Source organism: Dunckerocampus dactyliophorus, chromosome 9 (assembly GCF_027744805.1).
Source record: "Dunckerocampus dactyliophorus isolate RoL2022-P2 chromosome 9, RoL_Ddac_1.1, whole genome shotgun sequence".
NCBI lineage: Eukaryota > Metazoa > Chordata > Actinopteri > Syngnathiformes > Syngnathidae > Dunckerocampus > Dunckerocampus dactyliophorus.
In genome coordinates, this window is record NC_072827.1 from 13,819,710 (window position 1) to 13,839,944 (window position 20,235).

At 39.3% G+C, this 20,235-nt stretch overlaps 1 protein-coding gene across 4 annotated transcripts in view; it reads left to right on the plus strand.

The window, feature by feature from the left end:
* ptpn4a (protein tyrosine phosphatase non-receptor type 4a) overlaps positions 1-20,235 on the plus strand; it is an 88,138-nt gene that overhangs the window by 47,549 nt on the left and 20,354 nt on the right. For all 4 annotated transcript variants that reach the window (XR_008572380.1, XM_054786326.1, XM_054786325.1 and 1 more), the window contains exons 5-15: positions 2,083-2,161; positions 2,485-2,529; positions 2,741-2,793; positions 6,952-7,072; positions 8,433-8,520; positions 9,762-9,850; positions 14,484-14,547; positions 15,758-15,930; positions 16,264-16,332; positions 16,444-16,578; positions 17,814-17,975. Coding sequence is in view for 3 of the 4 variants with exons in the window: in XM_054786326.1 (XP_054642301.1) it covers positions 2,083-2,161; positions 2,485-2,529; positions 2,741-2,793; positions 6,952-7,072; positions 8,433-8,520; positions 9,762-9,850; positions 14,484-14,547; positions 15,758-15,930; positions 16,264-16,332; positions 16,444-16,578; positions 17,814-17,975 (1,078 nt within the window). In the remaining variant the exon portion in view is untranslated. The remainder of the gene's footprint in view (positions 1-2,082; positions 2,162-2,484; positions 2,530-2,740; positions 2,794-6,951; positions 7,073-8,432; positions 8,521-9,761; positions 9,851-14,483; positions 14,548-15,757; positions 15,931-16,263; positions 16,333-16,443; positions 16,579-17,813; positions 17,976-20,235) is intronic.

A 20,235-nucleotide genomic window follows, 5' to 3' on the forward strand; every position in this document is an offset into this window, starting at 1 on the left:
GCACGCTCATTGGATGAGCAGATTATAGCATTTGAGCATATACGAACAAAAGCTCTCGACACTGCAATATTATACAATACTTTTCGTTATTAATTTGTTCCAAAAGATCTGATGAAAACCAAAGCCTTTTTTTCCATAGCAAATAATGTAAAGTCAATTAATCCATTCCAAAATATTAACAAAAAATAACTTTTATAGTGAATAATTATGGTTGTGATTAAAATCAGCACCTCCATGTCCAAAAAATCCATGGTTCTCGTCTTGAACAGGGTGCCATATCCGGGTTGGAGGATGAGATCTTGCCCCAAGTGGAGGAGTTTTAGTACCTTGGGGTCTTGTTTGGGAATTAGACCCTGACTGATATGGGATTTTTGAGGCCGATGTGGACACCAATACTGGGGGCTGAAAAAAGCTGCTATCATATACAGTATACATGGGCTGATGTACGAAATAAGAGCATTGGTATGCACATATATACTATAAATGAACATACATTCTTGCAAGTGCTGAAGCAAACATTAAAAAGCGAAAACAAAGTTGACTACAAACAAAATAAGAAATAATCACAACATGCATCGAGTTACTAAACTTAATACAAGGGACTAAACTACATTTGATGTAACAATGGAGCAGCTTTGAAAACACGCATTACATAAAATTACAACTAAATACATTACTTGGAACATTTTCAAAATGATTTTAATGAAGACATTAACTTGTGACTGTATGAGCCCCTGCAAATCCTGCATGGAAGCATGAAGTGAAGTGGGGCGCTGTGTAGTAGCAATGATGGACATCCGAGTTAGCAGTTGCATATATCTTTATTTCACTTTAAAACGCTGTACAATAGTCTTACATTAGATAATGCTGGACATGTGGATTAACAGTTGCATTTACCTTTGTGTATCTTACAAAGATAATTTACACTTTAAAATGCTATAATGCGCTGTCTAAAACCTGTGTGGGAAAAAAATAGAATTGTTCTCCTTGACGGACCCTGACAGGTTGTTTCCGCTAGGACGTTATTCTCATGGGGCACAGAAGTGTAGTGTTATATTGTTTTTCAAAGTCACAGCTTACCATGGTGTAAAAAAATGTTTAGTTTCTTGCGCTGTGTCGTCTTCTCTGCTGCAGCCAAGTGAGTGTGACAGGCAAAACTACACCTTGCACGTGGGGACTAGTTAGTTACATGCGATATGGTACGAAAACTGATGCAACATTTTTACTGAAATTTTAGACGAAAATCGGATCTTATGAAACGTGGGGCATATGAAAATTGAGGGTTGACTCTACCCTACATTTGCCACTTGGCTGCAGTGCTTCGTTTTCTTGCTGCCCTCAGTCTCTTGTTGGTAAAAATTTGTCACCTTACCGTGGCCAACAGTCATATGCTTAGAAGTGCCTGCCCTCAGCCAATGTTTTTGATATTGCCAGAGGTTCTGTTTTTGCCGTTATTTATCTTTTTGTTTGTGTTCAAAAAAACCTGAAAAATTCTGAATGGATTTGGATGAACTTTTCAGGAATTGTTGGAAATGGGATATGGAAGAACTGATTAAATTTTGGGTGTGATCTGGATCACCGTCTGGATCCAGGAATTTTTTAAAGGATTCTTTAACATTGCAAGAGAGGACCATTTTCGGTATTTGTGCAATAACTCCACAAAAAATGGTCAGAGCACTTGGAAAAAAAATACAGGATAAGTTTCCAACAGGCTCTCCAAAATATCAAAGACTGATCCAAAAAATGCAGGATTATAATTTTGGTGTGAATCACATTATGGAGGGAACTATGGCGCTTGGCGGAGGTCTGCTCTCTACGAGCGCTTCTCTAGCTTTCTTCCTGAAATACTTATTCAATGCCACACTGTCATTGCTGTTTAAATAGTAGTAGCAAACGTTTCAGGTTTTATGAAAGCATGTTTTTGGTAGTGTAAACAGTTGTCTCAGTCCCTAAGTTTGAGTCAGATAGTGTCAATATTCCACACACTTTCTCGATCAGGTTAATTCTGTCATTTCGCCGACGAAAACAGCTCTTCTTCTCACCAACCTCCGCTATCTCCTCTGTCTCTTCATTTTCTGCCAGGAGGTTCCCCCCACAACTTGAGCTTCAGAGTCAAATTTTTTGTGGCAGATCCTAGTAAACTTCAGGAAGAATACACACGGTAAGATGTTTTGGGTTTTTTTATTTGTGCATGGACTGCTTATTATTGCAAATATCCAGTATGTATTGGTCTTTTGTCAGGAAATAACACAGCAAACAAGTCATGCTGTTATAATAATTTTTGGCCCTTAAATATACTATGAGTATTTCAATTGTGATGAGCATTTTCCTGCATGGTATTTATTTGCATGCGGTTGGCAGCAAATCATAATTTATCAGTCCATACACTATATACTGTAGCAGATTGTAATTTTTAAATATGTTCACATTTTGTGTCTTTGAGACATGGTCTAAATTTTGTATCCCTTGTGTTTTTCCTTCTAGGTACCAATATTTCCTCCAGATCAAGCAGGACATATTAACTGGAAGGTGAGTGTGTTGGCCTTGTGTAGGCTGTCTGATATTATGCCTTTTCTTGTAGTGTAAAGTATCAAAATTGCGTATGTTGGCTCACATTTGTGTATCGCAAGGACATAAATCTTTGTTTAAAAAAAAAAGAAAAAAGAAAAACTCAGCTTGTGTTTGTATGGCTCCAAATCCCAATTCTGAGTGTGTATGTGTGTTCTCTTTCGGTCTCCAGATTGCCCTGTCCTCACAACACAGCCGCACTTTTGGCTTCCTATGCTGTCCAATGTAAGTAGTGCTCCCTGGATACACTCTCTCTTCATTATGATTGAAATCCAATTCATTAAGCCACTCTTTATGTACACACACTGTTAAAAGTAATGGCTGTGGTTGGTCCAGTGCCCTTATGGCTGCTGCTCACAAGCCATTACTATTCAATTAAGCTGTGGTCTGTTATTAATGGCACTTTACCTGAGTATGCAGGGAGGTTGAGGCCACACTTGCGGTCCTTAGTGGTGCAGATGTGTGCAGATCTCAGTGGGCAACCAAAATGAGACAACCGTTATCACTTCTCCCTTCACTGTTATTCTTATTTAGTATATAATGTCAATGCAAGGCTAATAGTCATTAATAACGTCATACATTAAAACGGAAGCAATACGTTTATGCTCGTCGAAGATCTTCTATGAGAGGACCGCTCTGCTGTTTTTAAGAAGCTTCTGCAAAAACTCTGGGCAAAGATCCACTTTATATGATTGGGTGCTCTGCTGTTTTCAAGGATTTTGTGCAAAAACATGAGTCAAAGAGCCTTTCTATATGATAGGGTGCTTCAGATCAAATGCCTGAAGGGGGTACGCGACTGTAGAAACTTTGGGAACCACTGCTCTACAGTAGATGACAGTACCACTCTGCTGTTTTTAAGGACCTACTGAAAAAATGCTAGTCAAAGATGCTGTCGATATGACAGGATGGTCGGCTGTTTTGAAGAACCTTCTGAAAAAACAGTTGTCAGATCCTCTAAATGCCAAGACCGTTGTGCTCTTTACTGCAAAAACACTAATCAAAGGTCCTGTCTATATGACAGGAGCTCTCTGCTGTTTGGAAGGATCTTCTGCAAAAACACTAGTCAAAGATCCTGTCTATATGACAGGGTGCTGTGCTTTTTTTAAGGATCGACTGCAAAAAAAAAAAAAACACTAGTCAAAGATCCTCTATAGGACAGGAGTGGCGTGCTCTGCTGTTTCAAGGACTAAAACACTAGTCAAAGATAACAGGAGAGCTCCACTGTTTTTAAGGACCTACACTAAAAAAATGCAAGTCAAAGAGCCTCTACAGTGGTGTGAAAGTGTTTACCCCCTTCCTGGTTTCTTATTTTTTTGCATGTGTCACACTGAAATGTTTCAGGTCATCAAACAAATTTAAATATTAGTCAATGGCAACACAACTGAACACAAAATGCAGTTTTTAAATGAAACTTTTTATTATTAAGGGTTAAAAAAAAATCCACACCTACATAGCCCTGTGTGAAAAAGTGATTGCCCCCTAAACCTAATAACTGGTTGGGCCACCCTTAGCAGCAACAACTGTAATCCAGCATTTACGATAATTAATGAGTTGGTGGAGGAATTTTGGCCCACAATCTTTGCAGAATTGTAATTGTAATTCACCCACATTGTTTTCCAGCACGAACCGCTTTTTTAAGGTCACGCCACAGCATCTCAATAGAATTCAGGTCAGGACTTTGACTAGGCCACTCCAAAGTCTTCATTTTGTTTTTCTTCAGCCATTCAGAGGTGGGCTTGCTGGTGCATCATTGTTCTGCTGCAGAACCCAAGTTCTGTCACACTCCCACCACCATGTTTTACTGTTGGTATGATGTTGTTTTTCTGAAATGAGGCGTTAATTTTCCGCCAGATGTAAGACTATTTTCCCAAAGGTCTTGCGGATCATCAAGATGTTTTCTGGCAAAATTGAGACAAGCCTTAATGTTCTTTTTGTTCAGCCGTGGTTTTCGTTTGGTTTTCGTTTTTGCCTAGTGTCTTTCTTATGGTGGAGTCATGAACACTGACTTCAAGTGAGGCCTGCAGTTCTTTGGATGTTGTCGTGGGGTCTTTGTGATCTCTTGGATGAGTTGTCCCTGCAGTCTTGGGGTAATATCACTCCTGGGAAGGTTCACCATTGTCCCATGTTTCCACCATGTGTGGATAATGGCTCTCACTGTGGTTCACTGGAGTCCCAAAGCTTTAGAATTTTTTTTTTTACTTTTTCCACGCTGATAGATCTCCATTACTTTCTTTCTCATTTGTTCCCAAATTTCTTTAGATCTCGGCACGATGTCTAACTTTTGAGGATTTTTTGATCTACTTCACTTTGGCAGGCAGGTCTTATGTAAGTGATTTCTTGATTGAGAACAGGAGTGGTATGCATCAGGCTTGGGTGTGGTTAGAGAAATTGAACTGAGGTGTGATAAACCACAGTTACGATAGGTTTTAACTGGGGGACACTCCCTTTTTCCACACAGGGCCATGTAGGTTTAGATTTTTTTTCTCTCCCTTAATAATGTTGTCATTGACTAATATTTAAATAATGCCAAAAAAAAAAATCAGGAAAGGGGCAAACACTTTTTGGCGCCACTATATGACAAAACCACTTTGCTGTTTTTAGGAATCTGCTCTGCATTAGTCGCTCCCAAGTTTTGAACTGAACTCATGGGCCACTCGCATATCATTTATGGGTCACAACTGGCCTGATAGGCCAAATGAACAGCCCTGTACTACACCTAACACAAAGGAAGCCTCATCATATTTTACTGCAGGTTATGGTCTTTGTTTTTCTGACAGATGTTCGTGATGTGATGTGCTGTGTATGGGTTGTGCTCATCCTCTTGTGGTGCATTTCCCTTCCCCCCTTTGCCCCCTCTGATTTTTCGCTACTTCTCTCACTCAGATTTTGTGGGCTTGCACACTATGTAGGTCAGAGAGGAGATTTGGCCTACTCCACCAACATGGTGACACTACTGCTTTTACACAGGAAAAACACAAACATGCTCTGCAGCTCAATTCTCACTTCACTCTGTGCCAGCCAGATCATGCAGATAAATGTTTGCTTAGGGAAAAACCAGCTCGAAGCAGCTGCATATGCTGCTAATTCAGCCAGCTTGGCCCACGTGCCAGCACTGATCAAACTAAATCCTGCATTAAAGCCTCATTCTGAAACGCTGTGAGTCTATCTTGCTTACAATTGACCAAAAACGGTCTGAAATCCTCAGCAAACTTCTGTAATATATTTTACTGTTGCCATCGTACAGTTAACATAAATATAATTACAATTATGATACAATTTCATTACAATACAGTTACAGTACAATTACAATGAACAATTTCTGCAATTTGCTGGCGACCAGTCCACGGCGTACCCCCCCTTATGCTCAAAGTCAGCTGGGATAGGCTCTAGCATACCGCCGCAACCCTAGTGAGGACAAACGGCATAGAAAATGTATACATTTTACACATTTAAATTTACAAATGTGTGTATATATATATATATATATATACAGTATATGTAAAGTTACAGTGATTGATGTTTAGTTTGGTTTTGCTCTTTTTTTTTTAAGCTTCAAGAGATGGATACAATAACTGGTGTTAGATTGTGCCTAATGCCATGTCAATTGAGCGCTCTTGACACCAGTGAGGCAGTCAACATAATGTCAGGAAAAGGTGCTCAAAGGTGAAGCGTGCACTAAATTACCATCAGCACACATAAATCCATCACGTGAAATGGTGAGCTGAACAGCTTGTTTACGCTTTACTGCTCATTATTGAAAGCCTGAGCTGATGCAAGCTGAACTGAAGCGTGTTAAAGTAATAACTGCAACCAACACTAGTCTCAGACTGGAGCTATCGACTCAACATGGATTTCTCCCTGGAGTTATACGCGCATCAATAAGCGGGTGGGCTGGAATTGATTTATTTGTCAATATGCTTAGGCTGCAGACATGTAGCTTAGTCCAGGGACTACTTGAGTGAATTGATGCTTTTGAACTTCAACTGCGAGCTATTGAGCTAATGGCATTGGGAATTTGATCCATGCGTCCTTTCTCTGATGCCTGAGAGACAAGGGAGCAATTTCCCCTCTGATATTTTATCTTCCCGAAAAACAAACGCTCTTAAATGTCCTCTATGTTGTTAGTGAATGTTTAATTTACATTACCAGCCCCACACAAATCGTTGGTGATACATTGGCCTCTCTTTTTTTTTTTTTTTTTTTTTTTTTACACCGAGTAGTGTTGGTTATTGTGGTGTGGCCTTGTAACTAGAAAATAACAAACAAACTGCTCTTATTCAAGCTTTTATTTTGGGTATAATACCAGCAGCCCATTGCAGCACAGTCACTTGAAAATATCTGACGTTAATATTCCACTTTTTTCGTCTTTCCCTCTCTGTGTAGCTGAATTAGGGGACTATAATGAGACGGAGCATCCTCTGGGCTATCTGTCTGACTATTGCTTTATCCCCAACCCCCCACAAGACTTCCATAAAGAGGTTGCCAAACATCACCAGCAGCACAGGTAAATCCAGAATTGTAGTCCTTGAAAATATGACTTTGTGCTCAAATCAAGTATCTGTTCATCATCTAGCATACAGTGTTTGCTTGCCCTTTGCCATACTGTACTGCTGTGGGTTATTTGATGAGATGATGATGCTAGATATTGCCTTTCTTAGTTGATATCCATACCGATATTGTCCAGCAATTCATCACCAATACCGATATTGTCAGCAGCTCTTCCCTCTAACTGTCGCCTACAATCAACAAGTAAGACAGGTTAGTCTTAATAAATTCACCAATAAAAATGCAATTAAATAATGCTGGCAACCTGCAGTTTTAAAGCTGCACATTTCAGTGTGGCACAAACATCCGTATAAGAACAAAGTAAATTGAAATGTATAAAACTCTGGACAAATGCCATCAGCAAAATTATAAATTGGGCATATTCAGCACGTCTCCCGTGGCTTATTATTTTGCAGGTATACTAGCTGCATGTCGCTCCGAGTGATTCTTCCTGAGCTGTGATATTAGATTAGAAGTATTAAAGCCCTTGAGGATAGATAGATAGATAGATAGATAGATAGATAGATAGATAGATAGATAGATACAGTAGATAGATAGATAGATAGATAGATACAGTAGATAGATATTGTGGTTCACCACAGTGTGTCAATTCCATAACAGGAGACATGTGATTACACATATCGGCATCGGTTGATATCGGAATCGGAAATTGAGAGTTGGATAATATCGGCATATCGGTTATTGACAAAAAAGCCAATATCGAACATCCCTAGTATCTATGTTTTGGTCTAAGTTGGTGAAAGTGGGGGAGGGGGGAGTTGCATTTTTATTACACTTTTATGAAAAACACCATTTAGGGACCTAAGGATAAAAAGTGTTATTTAATATTAAAGGGGCCTCTTAAAGGAAGATGCCATAATTCCTCCCATTTTCCATTTGCATATTTACAATACGAAGACGAAATTTGGAAATACTTTCAGACTTGTTGCTGTGTGGAGCGCGTCATCACCTGTGCGCCAACATCATTATCGACAGAAAGACCGATATCAATATGAAACGATTTTTATGCCAATATCAGTCGCTAATGAGTATGTTGCAGTACAAGCAATTACCGGTAATTCCGCGGTCAGCTTGTTCACCACCACAAACTCTCTCTCCCAGCCATTATTTCTGTCAATGCCTACTATTTTGTTTTGTTTTATTCTCCACATATGGCTCAACCGCACCTTTTCCATATGTCTTCTTAGTTAACACACACTTACACTTCCTGCAATGTCGCCATCCCTCCTGCTGCTCCATCGTCCCTGATCCTTGGCTTGTCTTTTTACTCTTTGTCTCTCCCTCTCTCTCTCTCCCAGTGGTCTATCTCCTGCCCAGTCGGAGTTTAATTATCTGAACACAGCACGTACGCTAGAGCTCTACGGGGTAGAGCTGCACTATGCAAGAGTAAGTAAGGTTTGATCTGCCTCTGTTCATGCCAGTGTGTGTGTGTGCGTGTGTGTGTGTGCGTGTGTGTGCGTGTGTGTGTGTGTGTGTGTGTGTGTGTGTGTGGCGTTATCTGTTCTTCCTGTTTTATTTTTTTACCCTAAGCAAAAACCATATGGCCTCTTAGATTGTCATCGTACAGTATGTCTGCCTCCTCCTTCTGTATTACTGTGATTAAAAAAAAATGCTCCAAAAATATTACTTTTTACTACAGTATGCATAAGACGGGTTCGTTACATGTGCGTGCATATATATATATATATATATATATATATATATATATATATATATATATATATATTTTTGTATATATGTATATGTATGTATATGTATTATTATTATTATTTTTTTGCTTTTGTTTTTTAAGGAAAGGGGAGGAGAAAAAGAAAAGAGAAAAAAAGGGGGAAGGGAAAAGAAAAAAGAAAAAAAAAGGAAAAAATTCTTTCTTTATTCATATTTAACTTATATATTATTTTTTTTTTTGGTCTTACTGTCATCTAGCTTGTCTCATCTATTATGTATTATTATCCTGATTACCACAGAAAACATGACATGGAACGCAGGAAGTGTTGTAATAGATGGGGGTAGGATTAAATAAGCTTTGCTTCTTCCTACTCCTTTTGGACATGTGTAACTGTCAAAGAATGATTCATGAGATGTATTCCATTGTAACCTTCATGTTCAAATAAACTAAACCAAACCAAACCAAACCAAGACGCCACCCACTTTAACTTTATCGGCTATTTAGACAAGCTTATTAGTGGAGCATAGGTGAGCGCAGCTGCAGGTTATTCGCGCAATGCAGAAGTGACACACAATAATTGCAGAGTTGCCAAGTGATCCGTTCGATTCAATGTTCTGAGCTGAATTTAGTCTTAGTTACACATTGTACAAAGGTTAGCTCCAAGGCTGAAATACTCACTATCAAATACAGCATCATGACACAGCCTTCACATTGTGTCCAATGTCAGGATAAAAAGCAGAGTATAGGCCATTAGTTGTTGGAATAGACCGTGTGTCTTTTTTTCCCAACTGTCTCATAAGCATTTGCTCTTGTTTTTCGCCATTCGTGTCCATGCGATTTGTTGTTTTTAAGCAGCGACAATGCCTGTCTAAAAAAATAAAAAAATGTTTCTCCCATCTGAAGTATTTTTCAGTATTTATCTTTTTTTTGCTCAGTTATTCTTTTTAACCTTTTTCAGGACCAGAGTAACACAGAGATACTTATTGGGGTGATGTCCGCCGGCATTGTGATTTATAAGAACAGGGTACGGATCAACTATTTCCCATGGTGAGTAACACAAGCAGTACACAGACACAAACGCAGTAGAGTTGGAAGTTGAGTTCGTTCTGATTCTGAATCTTATTTTGGGAACCAGTGATGATCCCATCAAATATACATGTTGAAGGACGCTGGCGCGCTGTTCTCTCAATGATACGAGCATGACAGATTTACTTACTTTCCAACAACATTCATTCTTTTGCTAAATGCTTGATTGATGTGGCAAAATGCTGAAATTGTGGGGCAATGGGTTTTGGTAGTGGAGACAAGTAAATAGAAATAAAGACATGCAGATATCGACACAAACGGAGAAGACCGCAGTAGTAATGCTCAGGTTTTCATATAGCATAACATTAAATCATAGCTGAAAAGAAGCCCTCCACATATTTATAACAAACATGCTACATTCAAGCATTCAATTTTAGACATTAGTTGTGATCTGCAGGCCAACAGATTCAATTAGACTTTTTGGCCTCCAAGGTGAAAGCCTCTACTCTGAGTATAGGCCAACAGCAGAACCTGCCAACTCTCAGTGAGTGGAAGCGTGTGGATAAGGGACAGGACTTGGTTAGAAAACTCAAATTCCTTTGATATATTAATTCTGGGCACTTCTTACTGTGAGCCATTCCTGGCAGCTCCTCCTGACCAGTTCAGACTGTGCTGCTTTGGTCTGTGCAGTGTAAGCTTTAGTTTTACAGAGGCCAAAAACCCTCTTTGTGTTAAATTTTCTCTCATTTTTCACTTCTTTCCATTTAATGCACATTTTTAATGCACAGGTCGAGTTCTCATTCAAAAGCACGGATTTGCGGGAACTCTTCCGACGTCTTCTGTTGCACCGTGGTAGTTTAAGTGTTGATGTAAACCTGGGTTGATACAGGAACTACTCAAATCCTTCCAGTTCTGGAGTACAATGCAGTACCAACATGTTCTCTGAACCTGCTGACTAAAAACATCGCAAAACAGAAAGCGTTCAAGGTGCTTCCCATGCTAATTAACACACGTGATTGCGGCGAACACGAAAGTTAACGATCGTTACATGGTTGTAATTGCTACTTTAGTGGTATAGTGATGAGATATAGGAATACCATGGTTTTAATGAGTGGCTCTGATATGAACTGTAATTGCATCCTGTAATATAATTTTCAGTGGAAGTCGTTGTTGCACAATAATGACTTTGCACACAGTTTCTGCTACACAGATAATATTAACCAAGTACAGGAACTTTGGAAATCCAATAACAATTGTTACCTTTTGTCTTTAGCCATCACACATGTTAATTAGTGTAGGCAGCACCTTGAACGTCTTTCTGTGTTGCTATGTTGTTAGTCAGCAGGTTCGGAGAACGTGTTGGTACTGCTTTGTACGCCAGAACAGCTCCAAAGCAAGAAACTAGGCTATAGATATGGGGCTAATTTACTCCATGTGAATAAAACGTTATGAAGTTATTTACCGTAATTTTCAGTGTACAGTATAAGACGCACCTGTGTTTTAAGGTATAGTTCGGATTTTTTGACAGGAAGTTGTATGACATCCCCATCAGCAGTGTCGTGCATCAGTGACTTACCTGCTCAATTCGTCCCGTGAGTTCTGGTCGGATTTCAATGAGTAGGAACGTAGCTCCAGTTAGTTGGTGAGGCCACTAAAGTAAAGCGTTTGGCTTCTCAAAACAATATGCGTTCAAAAGAGTAATACATTTGCATCACAAAAATTCCTCCTCAAAAAAAAAAAGACCTCGAACGCTCAGCGTTACTTTGTCTGCCATTGTATCACCTGTGTCGCCTGTCCATTGTTGTGTATGTGCTCCACAGTGTTTACATGCGCGGAGAAAGAACGATTCAGCGGGAGAGAAAATAACGCAGAGCGATTTGTTAAGTCTGATTTTTTTTGATGGACAGAGGCCGCTAATGAATCATTGAAGTGCCCCGGCAGCCATGTCCAATGAAATGCTTTGCTGGGACGAAATGCATAATGGGAAGCTGTTAAAATAGTTGTTGTTTTTTTTTTTTAAACTCATATTGGTACTTGTATATTTTTTTAGTTGATTGATGATTTTCGCGTTCTTTGTAAGATGACACTGTGAGTCAGACTGTTATATCGAGTAATGACCTCATGCAATTTTCAACCCAATTTTTGGTTTGACAAGCTCGTCGTGAGTTCACTTATAGCTCGTGATTGGCTCCTGCCAAAGAAAGAGCTACTGATTTCTCACTGACTAGCCAGCGGAACAGTATTAAAATGATTGGACGAGATTAGAACATAGCCTTAAATTAGCCGTACTGCTGTATAAGCCGCAGGGTTCAGAGTTTAAGGAAAAGCAGCGGCTTATACACAGGAAATTACGATATGCATTGATATCTAAAATCATGTGGTATCCAAGGTTTTATTTGCCACTATTTTTCATGAACTTTGAACATTGTAGTTATCTTTTTACATGATGTGGGGGTGATTGAACACTGATAAAAATAAGAATGTTTTGAGTGCACCTCAACTTTAAATTTTTACTCCTCTGTAAGGTTTTTTGTCAGCAGGTTTAGAGAATACGTTATATGCATAAACCCAAATTCTGGAAACAAACAATGGGTTTTATGAGTGTCAAGAGGAGAGAGAGTTAAGTTTAGTTTGTTTTTTAAAGCTTGGGATGAATGTTATACTGAGTGAGAGACTGCTTAGTCTCAATTTAGACCCTTTAATGATCCTTAGCAGTTGTCAATTAGCATTTGGTGAGAGGAATTAGTCTCTCATTTAATTTCTTGTCATGGAAATCAAGGCTGTGACCTTTTTCCGATATACGCCATTGTCTTTGTACTAAATGCAATTCCAGACAAAAATAGGCAAAGAGCGTGGTGTACCCCACCTGTCGCCCAAAGTCACCTGGGATAGGTTCCAGCATGCCCCCGCGACTCTAATGAGGAGAAGCGGCATAGAAAATGGATGGATGATCTATGATGGAGATTTTTTTTTTTTTCCAATTTCTCTTTGTAGCAAAATGCCAAACAAATAAGGCACACTTAGATAGGCATGACTCATGCTTGGCCTGGGCACGTGTATTTGTGTGTGCGTCCGTTTATGTGCATGTGAAATATATTTAGCAGGGAGTGATGAGTCAGAGCAGCCACAGAGCTCTAGGAAGGGATTATGTTACGCCGCACGGCTCATCAGCACACCTCTTACGATGTGCGCTCGTCTGATTTAAACATAATGTTACAACATGACTGCTTCCGTAGCTGCAAGACGAGATGATAGATTGATGCACAAAGGAACCACTGGGAAACCGCACACTCCACAGCTATGTAGGCCGAAAAAAAAATGCACAGAAGTCACAGACTGTGGAGATCAAAATTTCAACATTTACAGTTCCCGTGGCGACTTAATGAGCAGGGGGGAGGTTTTCTTTTTGTGAAGTACTGCATTGACACTCAAACCTCGGTTTTTGTATGACTCGGTTCTCGTCTAAAATTTTACACAAAATTTTGCCTCAGTTTTTGTATAGTATTGCACTAACAAACTAGTCCGTTTGCCCTGTACTGTATCGTCCCGTGGACTGCAGTTCCCAAACAAAACACCATACGCGCTGCTGACTCACTGTCCGTGCATTTTTTATGGAGTGACTGTTAAATAACCCGCCATGGGGCCAAAGAAAGATGTGAGTGCCAATAATTTGACAAAGGTGAGAAACACTATTGAATTCAGTCTTGCCAGGACAATAAGTTCCATCCATTATTTTGCATTGCTTTCTGCATGTATTGATGGTCTCAATTGGATTGATGTGAGAAAAAATGTATTTGCTTTTTGAACTTTTCAGTTTTCATTCAACGTTTTGCAACTAAGTAATGAAAACGGAGGTATCACTGTATATTAAATTTCCTGATTTATTACATAGCAATTCTAAAATGGCATTGCCTTTGGAAGTGTGCCTTTTGAAATGTAATAAAAGCACGTCACCCTGTAAGAGACAGTAGAGTGTTTTTTTTTTTTATAATCAGACCATAGAAAGTAGATTGATCCTGTCATTATGAGTTATATGAGTGGTTCTCAACTGATTTGGCTGCGTGACCCATCATCACCGCTCAATGCCAGGCGGAAGCCCAAAACTTATCAGATATCTTATATTGAAAGGGGCTGTTTGCTGTTTGCAAGTGCGTGGCGGCCTAGCAAGGGGAATAGCACAGACAAACATGTGAGGTGCATTCATGGACATCGGTTCACTTTTTTTTTTTTTAAAGACCTGCGACCCACTAAAAATGGCTTTGTGACCCACTTTTGAGTCGAGGATCATTGGGTTATACTGTAACTTTTAATTTTTTGTCGGACCAGTCACACATTTTGTGGTCATACACCCCCCGCCTCCTCCCTCTCTGCGTTTTCATTTAAAAAAAAAAACAAAAAACAATCTACTTGTGACTGCTTTATTTTAAGAACTCTGAAACCTGAAGAGGCCTGCAGTGTTGCATTGATCCAAATTTGACACACTACTTAAGGACTTCTTCCTTGGCCCTTGTTCCACCACCCACGGCAAAACTTCCAAAAACAGATTTTGTATTTTAGTTTGACCAGCTTTTAAAATAAAAGAACCCCCCTTTCAAATAGAAGCATTGTCTTTTTACAACTAAAACTAATCTTTTTTTTTTTTTCTTGCTTTCAGGTTGAAAATAGTGAAAATCTCCTTCAAGTGCAAACAGTTCTTCATTCAGTTGAGAAGAGAGGCGGTAAGTGCACACATACTCAAATGCTTAAAGTAAAACTTTTTTGGGAATTTTGCCCATTATCCACAATCCTAATTTGTGACATGGACACGTCTTTCGCTTTTCTGTGCGTTTTAAAGATATAAAAACGAATAAAAAGAACTAGCTGATTACTGCACGTGCGGGACACACTTCCTCCTATTAAGTCATCTGAAAAAATTCTCCAAAAAGCGCCAACAGCGCTCCATTTACATGTATTATGTGAGGTGTATATTAACCAAGCCACAGCGACATTAATATTACTATGAACATTGTTACACCGATCGAACTACATTACTGGCGTATTTGATACTTAGCCAGAACACACCGGCTAGCCGGCTGGTGACGACTTCACCACAGACGTAGCACGTCAGCGTCATGCTCACAACACCTCAGACCACTACCAAAAGGTAAGGCTACATGTTCGAGATGCAGCCACTGCTGCTGTGTTTTTATATGTGAGTTTGGAAAAGTTAACTAGGTGTAGGGGTTTGTTTCTACGATGTTGCTGTGTGGAATCAATGCGCCAAGCAACCAAGTTCCGTTAATGCTAAAAATGGCCAAAATACACTAAATCCTCTAAGTATTACATGTTACCATGAATGTACCTGTTACTACACGGTCACAGCATGGATATAAAGCCATAAAACGGTGTTGGAGGTTTTTGGATGTGTTTTAATAGCGTTTTTTGTAGTGTATCACATTACGTGCACTAGTGAGCTGTTGCGTTTTGTTTCTAAATCTTTAAAACACACAGAAAAGAGAGACATATGTGTTCATGTCTCATATAAGGATTGTGGATGATGGGCAAAATTCCAAAAAAGGTGCAGTTTTCTTTTAAGGTGTGTTTTGCACTTGGAATACAGGCTAATGTCACCTGCTGGTATGGAGAGGTATTACATTTCAAGTCAGTGCAGAACGTTTGTGAAAGCTGCAATGCATGTACACCTGATGATTACATATGTCGTACGGTTGCATTTGTTTTTTGCATCTGTCTTGTCTCTAATCTCTGAAGCTCATTAACTCTTAACACTTTTCTCATGTTTCTGTCAAACAAGAACCTGCTTCTTCATTTTACACACACACACACACACACACACACACACACACACACACACACACACACACACACACACACACACACACATCTTTAGTGGTAGTCTTTTAACAGTCTCCCTCCTTTGCTTGCACTCAGACTGAGACCCGGGAGACGCTGCTTGGATTCAATATGGTAAACTACCGGGCCTGTAAGAACCTGTGGAAGGCCTGCGTGGAACACCACACCTTCTTCAGACTGGACCGACCCATCCCGCCACAGAAGAATTTTTTCTCCCATTATTTCACCCTGGGTTCAAAGTTTAGATACTGGTATGAAGCACAATCCGAAGCTGTGAGATTTACGGCCAGCGTTTGACATGTGGATGTTAACATCCATTATTTTGAGATCCACACACTTGTTTCACTTGGGTTTAAAAAACTAAAACACGAGAATGCTTGAGGGCAGCCTGCACTTGAGAATATCACAGCTAAATTATTCATGGTTAACACAAAAAGAGTAGTTTAATGTATTTGTGTTCCAACTCAAATATTACTTTTGTTTTTGGTGCAAGATGTGTGATATTTCTCTTATCAATCACTATATATAGATAAGACTACGTCAGATGTTCTTTTACATTGACTGCCTGGATGTTCTATCTGTAGTGGGAGGACGGAGGTGCAATCTGTACAGTATGGAAAGGAGAAAGGCATCAAGGACAGAGTGTTTGCCAGGTAACGATCATGTCTTTCTTTGGGTTGCTATTCCCACCCTCAGATATTGTTTATATTTTTAGCTTTTGTGCAAATGCTACTGCAGCTAAACCGATCCTTTGCTCCGTGCAGATCTCCCAGCAAGCCTCTGGCCAGGAAGTTGCTGGGCGGAACGGACTGGGAGACGGTGAGCAGGAACAGTCTATCAGATGAAAGACTGGAGACTCAGAGCCTACCGACCCGCTCACCGCCTGGAACACCCAATCAGTTAGTCAAATTTCAGCATTCATACCAAATCATCTTTCTTGTGAAACAAACTGCCAACGTGTACACATTTTGTTGAGTTCAGTCTCTGCGCGTAGCGAGACGTGTGTGCTGTCCTCACAACACGTGACTGTATGCTGCTAGACACCTAGCGAGCCAATCAAGAAAACTAAGAACATAAGGCTTATTTTTCTTGGTTTAGTGAAGCTTAGATATGCGTGGGGGTGCACCGTAACTGTAACATACAAAAAAAAAACATGAATATCTGTAAATATACAGTAATAGCTCCCTTATCACAGTGAATTGGTTCCAGACCTGACCATAAGTGAATTTCCGTGGAGTAGGATTCCTTATTTATAAACAAAATAATTTCATCATTAGAGCATTGAAAACCTGTTTACAAAACTTCTAAATACGTTTTTTCAACATGAGAGGCCTCTAGATATGAACACACCAATAGTCACATTTACACTTGTGTTACTCGATATAATAGACGTAATATGAGTAAATAAGCCATATATGACCTGTGCCTGTGTGTTGATGTAAATGTGTATCTGTAGGGCAGTTGAGAGGCAGGTGGACGGGAAGTGATGTCAGGGGTTCAGAGTTTCAGCCTGGTTTAGGTTACAGCTGCACTAGTAGCCCATGTTTTTATTAGAGATTTTTATTCAGGGTTATTGTGCCTGTTGTGAGATAATTTAAACCTGCAATAAAAGCCTGTTGTTCCGGCGATCAAATCTGGTGCTTGTGTGTCTCACCGAACATTACAGTAACATTACTGACACCTAGTAAGCAGAGTAGCGTTCTACGTATCTTCACAATGCCTTATATTTGTATTTTAGCATTTTAATGCTTGAAAATGCTTGAAGGAATAGTTCGTATTTTTTTAAATGAAGTTGTATGACATCGTCATCAGCAGTGTAGTGCATGAAACGTGACTTATCCCCCTCATTTTGTCCCGTGAGCCGATTTCTGGTCGGATTTCTGTGATGAGGAACATAGATTCGGTTAGCTGGTGGGGCCACTTAAATAAAGAGCTCGGCTTCTCAAAACCATATGAAGTTCAAAGTAAGTTAGACCATCCATAAAAAATCCTACGCCACAAATATCACCTTATTTACCCTGAAGACAAATGAGTCATTTTCAGTTCTTTAGCACAAAATGTGAATGGAACCATGGGACTCGGATGAAGAGGTACTTCAGGTTTGATTCTCAAGCGCTTTGTATGTGTCTGTTAGGAATTCGCTGTTTACACAAGACGGCACGCGGCTACGCCCGTCGTCTGTCGGCCACCTGGTTGATCACGTGATACACACTTCGCCCAGCCTGCCCGTCTTCTCCTCCAATCACAAGTCGGCCTCCTCCACGCAAGCCAACAGTATCAGCTTGGACTCCACACCGTAAGTGCCACACCTGCAGATACAAATTGTAAAATAAAAATAAAAACATCAACCATTTCTATTCTCTCTGTCTGAAAAATACTGTATCTCACCCCTGTCTGAGTTGTGCTTTGCTGAGTTGACTGTCTGTGGCCTCTCCCAGCAGTTCCACACCCTCTCCTCGTCTAGTGACATTTAGCCCTTTGGAAAGATGAAGCCTTTGTAAAAACACTTGTAAAATATGCTCACAGTGGGTAGAAGGGTGGAGTGGTTGAAGTGTAACTCTACTGGAAATTTCTATGTGCCTTATGTGTGAACAATATAAAGTGGCTGGTCAGTTATTGAAGTTCTGCAATACTGTTCACAGGAGCGGCACAGGTAGCAAGCAATATATTTTGTACAAGCCCACATAAAAATGATCTGCGTTTCTGCGTTGTTTGCTCAGTTTACTTTAAATGGCTTAAGAGACCACTGGCGTCAACCAGTCTAAAACAGCGGCAGCACCATGGCAGTTGTTATGCTTGTTTTTTTTAAGCCAGCATTTTTCAAGAAATAATTAATCCACAGCTTGGTTTCGGATCCTCTCTTAATAAGGCAAGTAGTTATTTGACTGAATATATTCTCATGCCTTCAAAGTATCTCGCACACTCATAAGCTGAGACACCAAGTTGTTGCCTCATCTTTTTATTACAGAGCCAAAACGATGACACAATCAACTGCATTCTCATCTTTGCACAATGCATGGTATCCATGACTATTTCTCATTCTTTGTATGTCTGCAATCATTACATGTTTTAGTAAGCGTCACCTTTTGCAGAAATTGTCCATTTAGCACAAAAGCTTCTGTCATGATGCTTGATCATATATATTATAGTTTTGTTAACGCTATGAGCATGATGAGAGTAATTTAAAATTCATGAATTCCTGAATCAGGCCTTTGAAAACCCTGAGATTATGTATTAGGAAAAGGATTAATGTGTGTCTTTTGTTTCCCCCAGCTATATAATTCCACTTTCTCTAATGTCAATTTGGAATTTGTATACGTTCCTAAACATTAAACCCTCGTTTATCACTGTTAATTGGTTCCAGAGCTGACCGTGATAAGTGCATTTCTGTTAAGTATGATTCCATATATATAAATTGTAAATATTGTGAATTTCTCTTTGTAGATTAATTATCTATCTATCTATCTATCTATCTATCTATCTATCTATCTATCTATCTATCTATCTATCTATCTATCTATCTATCTATCTTATCTATCTTATCTATCTTATCTATCTATCTTATCTATCTTATCTATCGTATCTATCTATCTATCTATCTTATCTATCTATCTAAATGAAATATTTCTGTCGTTAAAGCATAGGAAACCTGGTTACGACTTGCTAAATACGTTTTTAACATTATTAGAGCCCTCTGGACATGAACTAACACTCCTATAGTCAATTTTGCACTCATATTATTCAATATAATAGATATAAGAGTAAATAAGCCATTTAAGACATAAATTGTGTTTCTGTAAATGTGTTCCAGTGGAAGGGGAGCTGAGTAGGGGGCGGACAGGAAGTGACAATGGGGATTCTGAGTTGAGTTTTAGCTTGGTTGGGGTTATGACTGCAACAGCACCTCGTGTTACACATTATTGTATCTGTTGTGAGATAATTCAAACCTACAATAAACGCTTGTTCCAGCGTTCAAGTCTGGTGCTTGTGTGTCTTACAGGAAGTTTACTGACACCTAGTGACCAGTGGTGAATATTACATATCAGCACACAGTCTCTATCATCTTTGCATGCGTCTTCGGAATGCCTTATATTTGTATTGTAGTTCATTTAGCCATTTTATGCTCGAAAATGCTTAATTTAGGCAAGAAATGCGTACAATTTGCTTTAATGTGCATATTTCTTTACTAATATTAGGGTGTATTTAATGACAAAACAATATGATTTAGTAATTCATATATTTGTGAAAAACCGTGATAGTGAAGCTGCAAAATTTTAAGCGTGGAGTGGTGAGAGATTACTGTACATTGATTATGCATCAGTGTTTATTTGGAAATTTGCCTAAAACTTCTCACAATATTGTTTAAGGTTTTCATATAATGGTACAGCATGTCATATGCAATGCATTGTAGGATTATTATTGTCGATGACGCAATCAGTTATTTCAGTCAGTGTTTCTCATATACATTTACTTGTGGTGGCCCCGCCACAAATAAATTTGGACTGACACAAATAGATTTGACGCCAGTTGTTCGCCCTCACTCATAAACACATAAC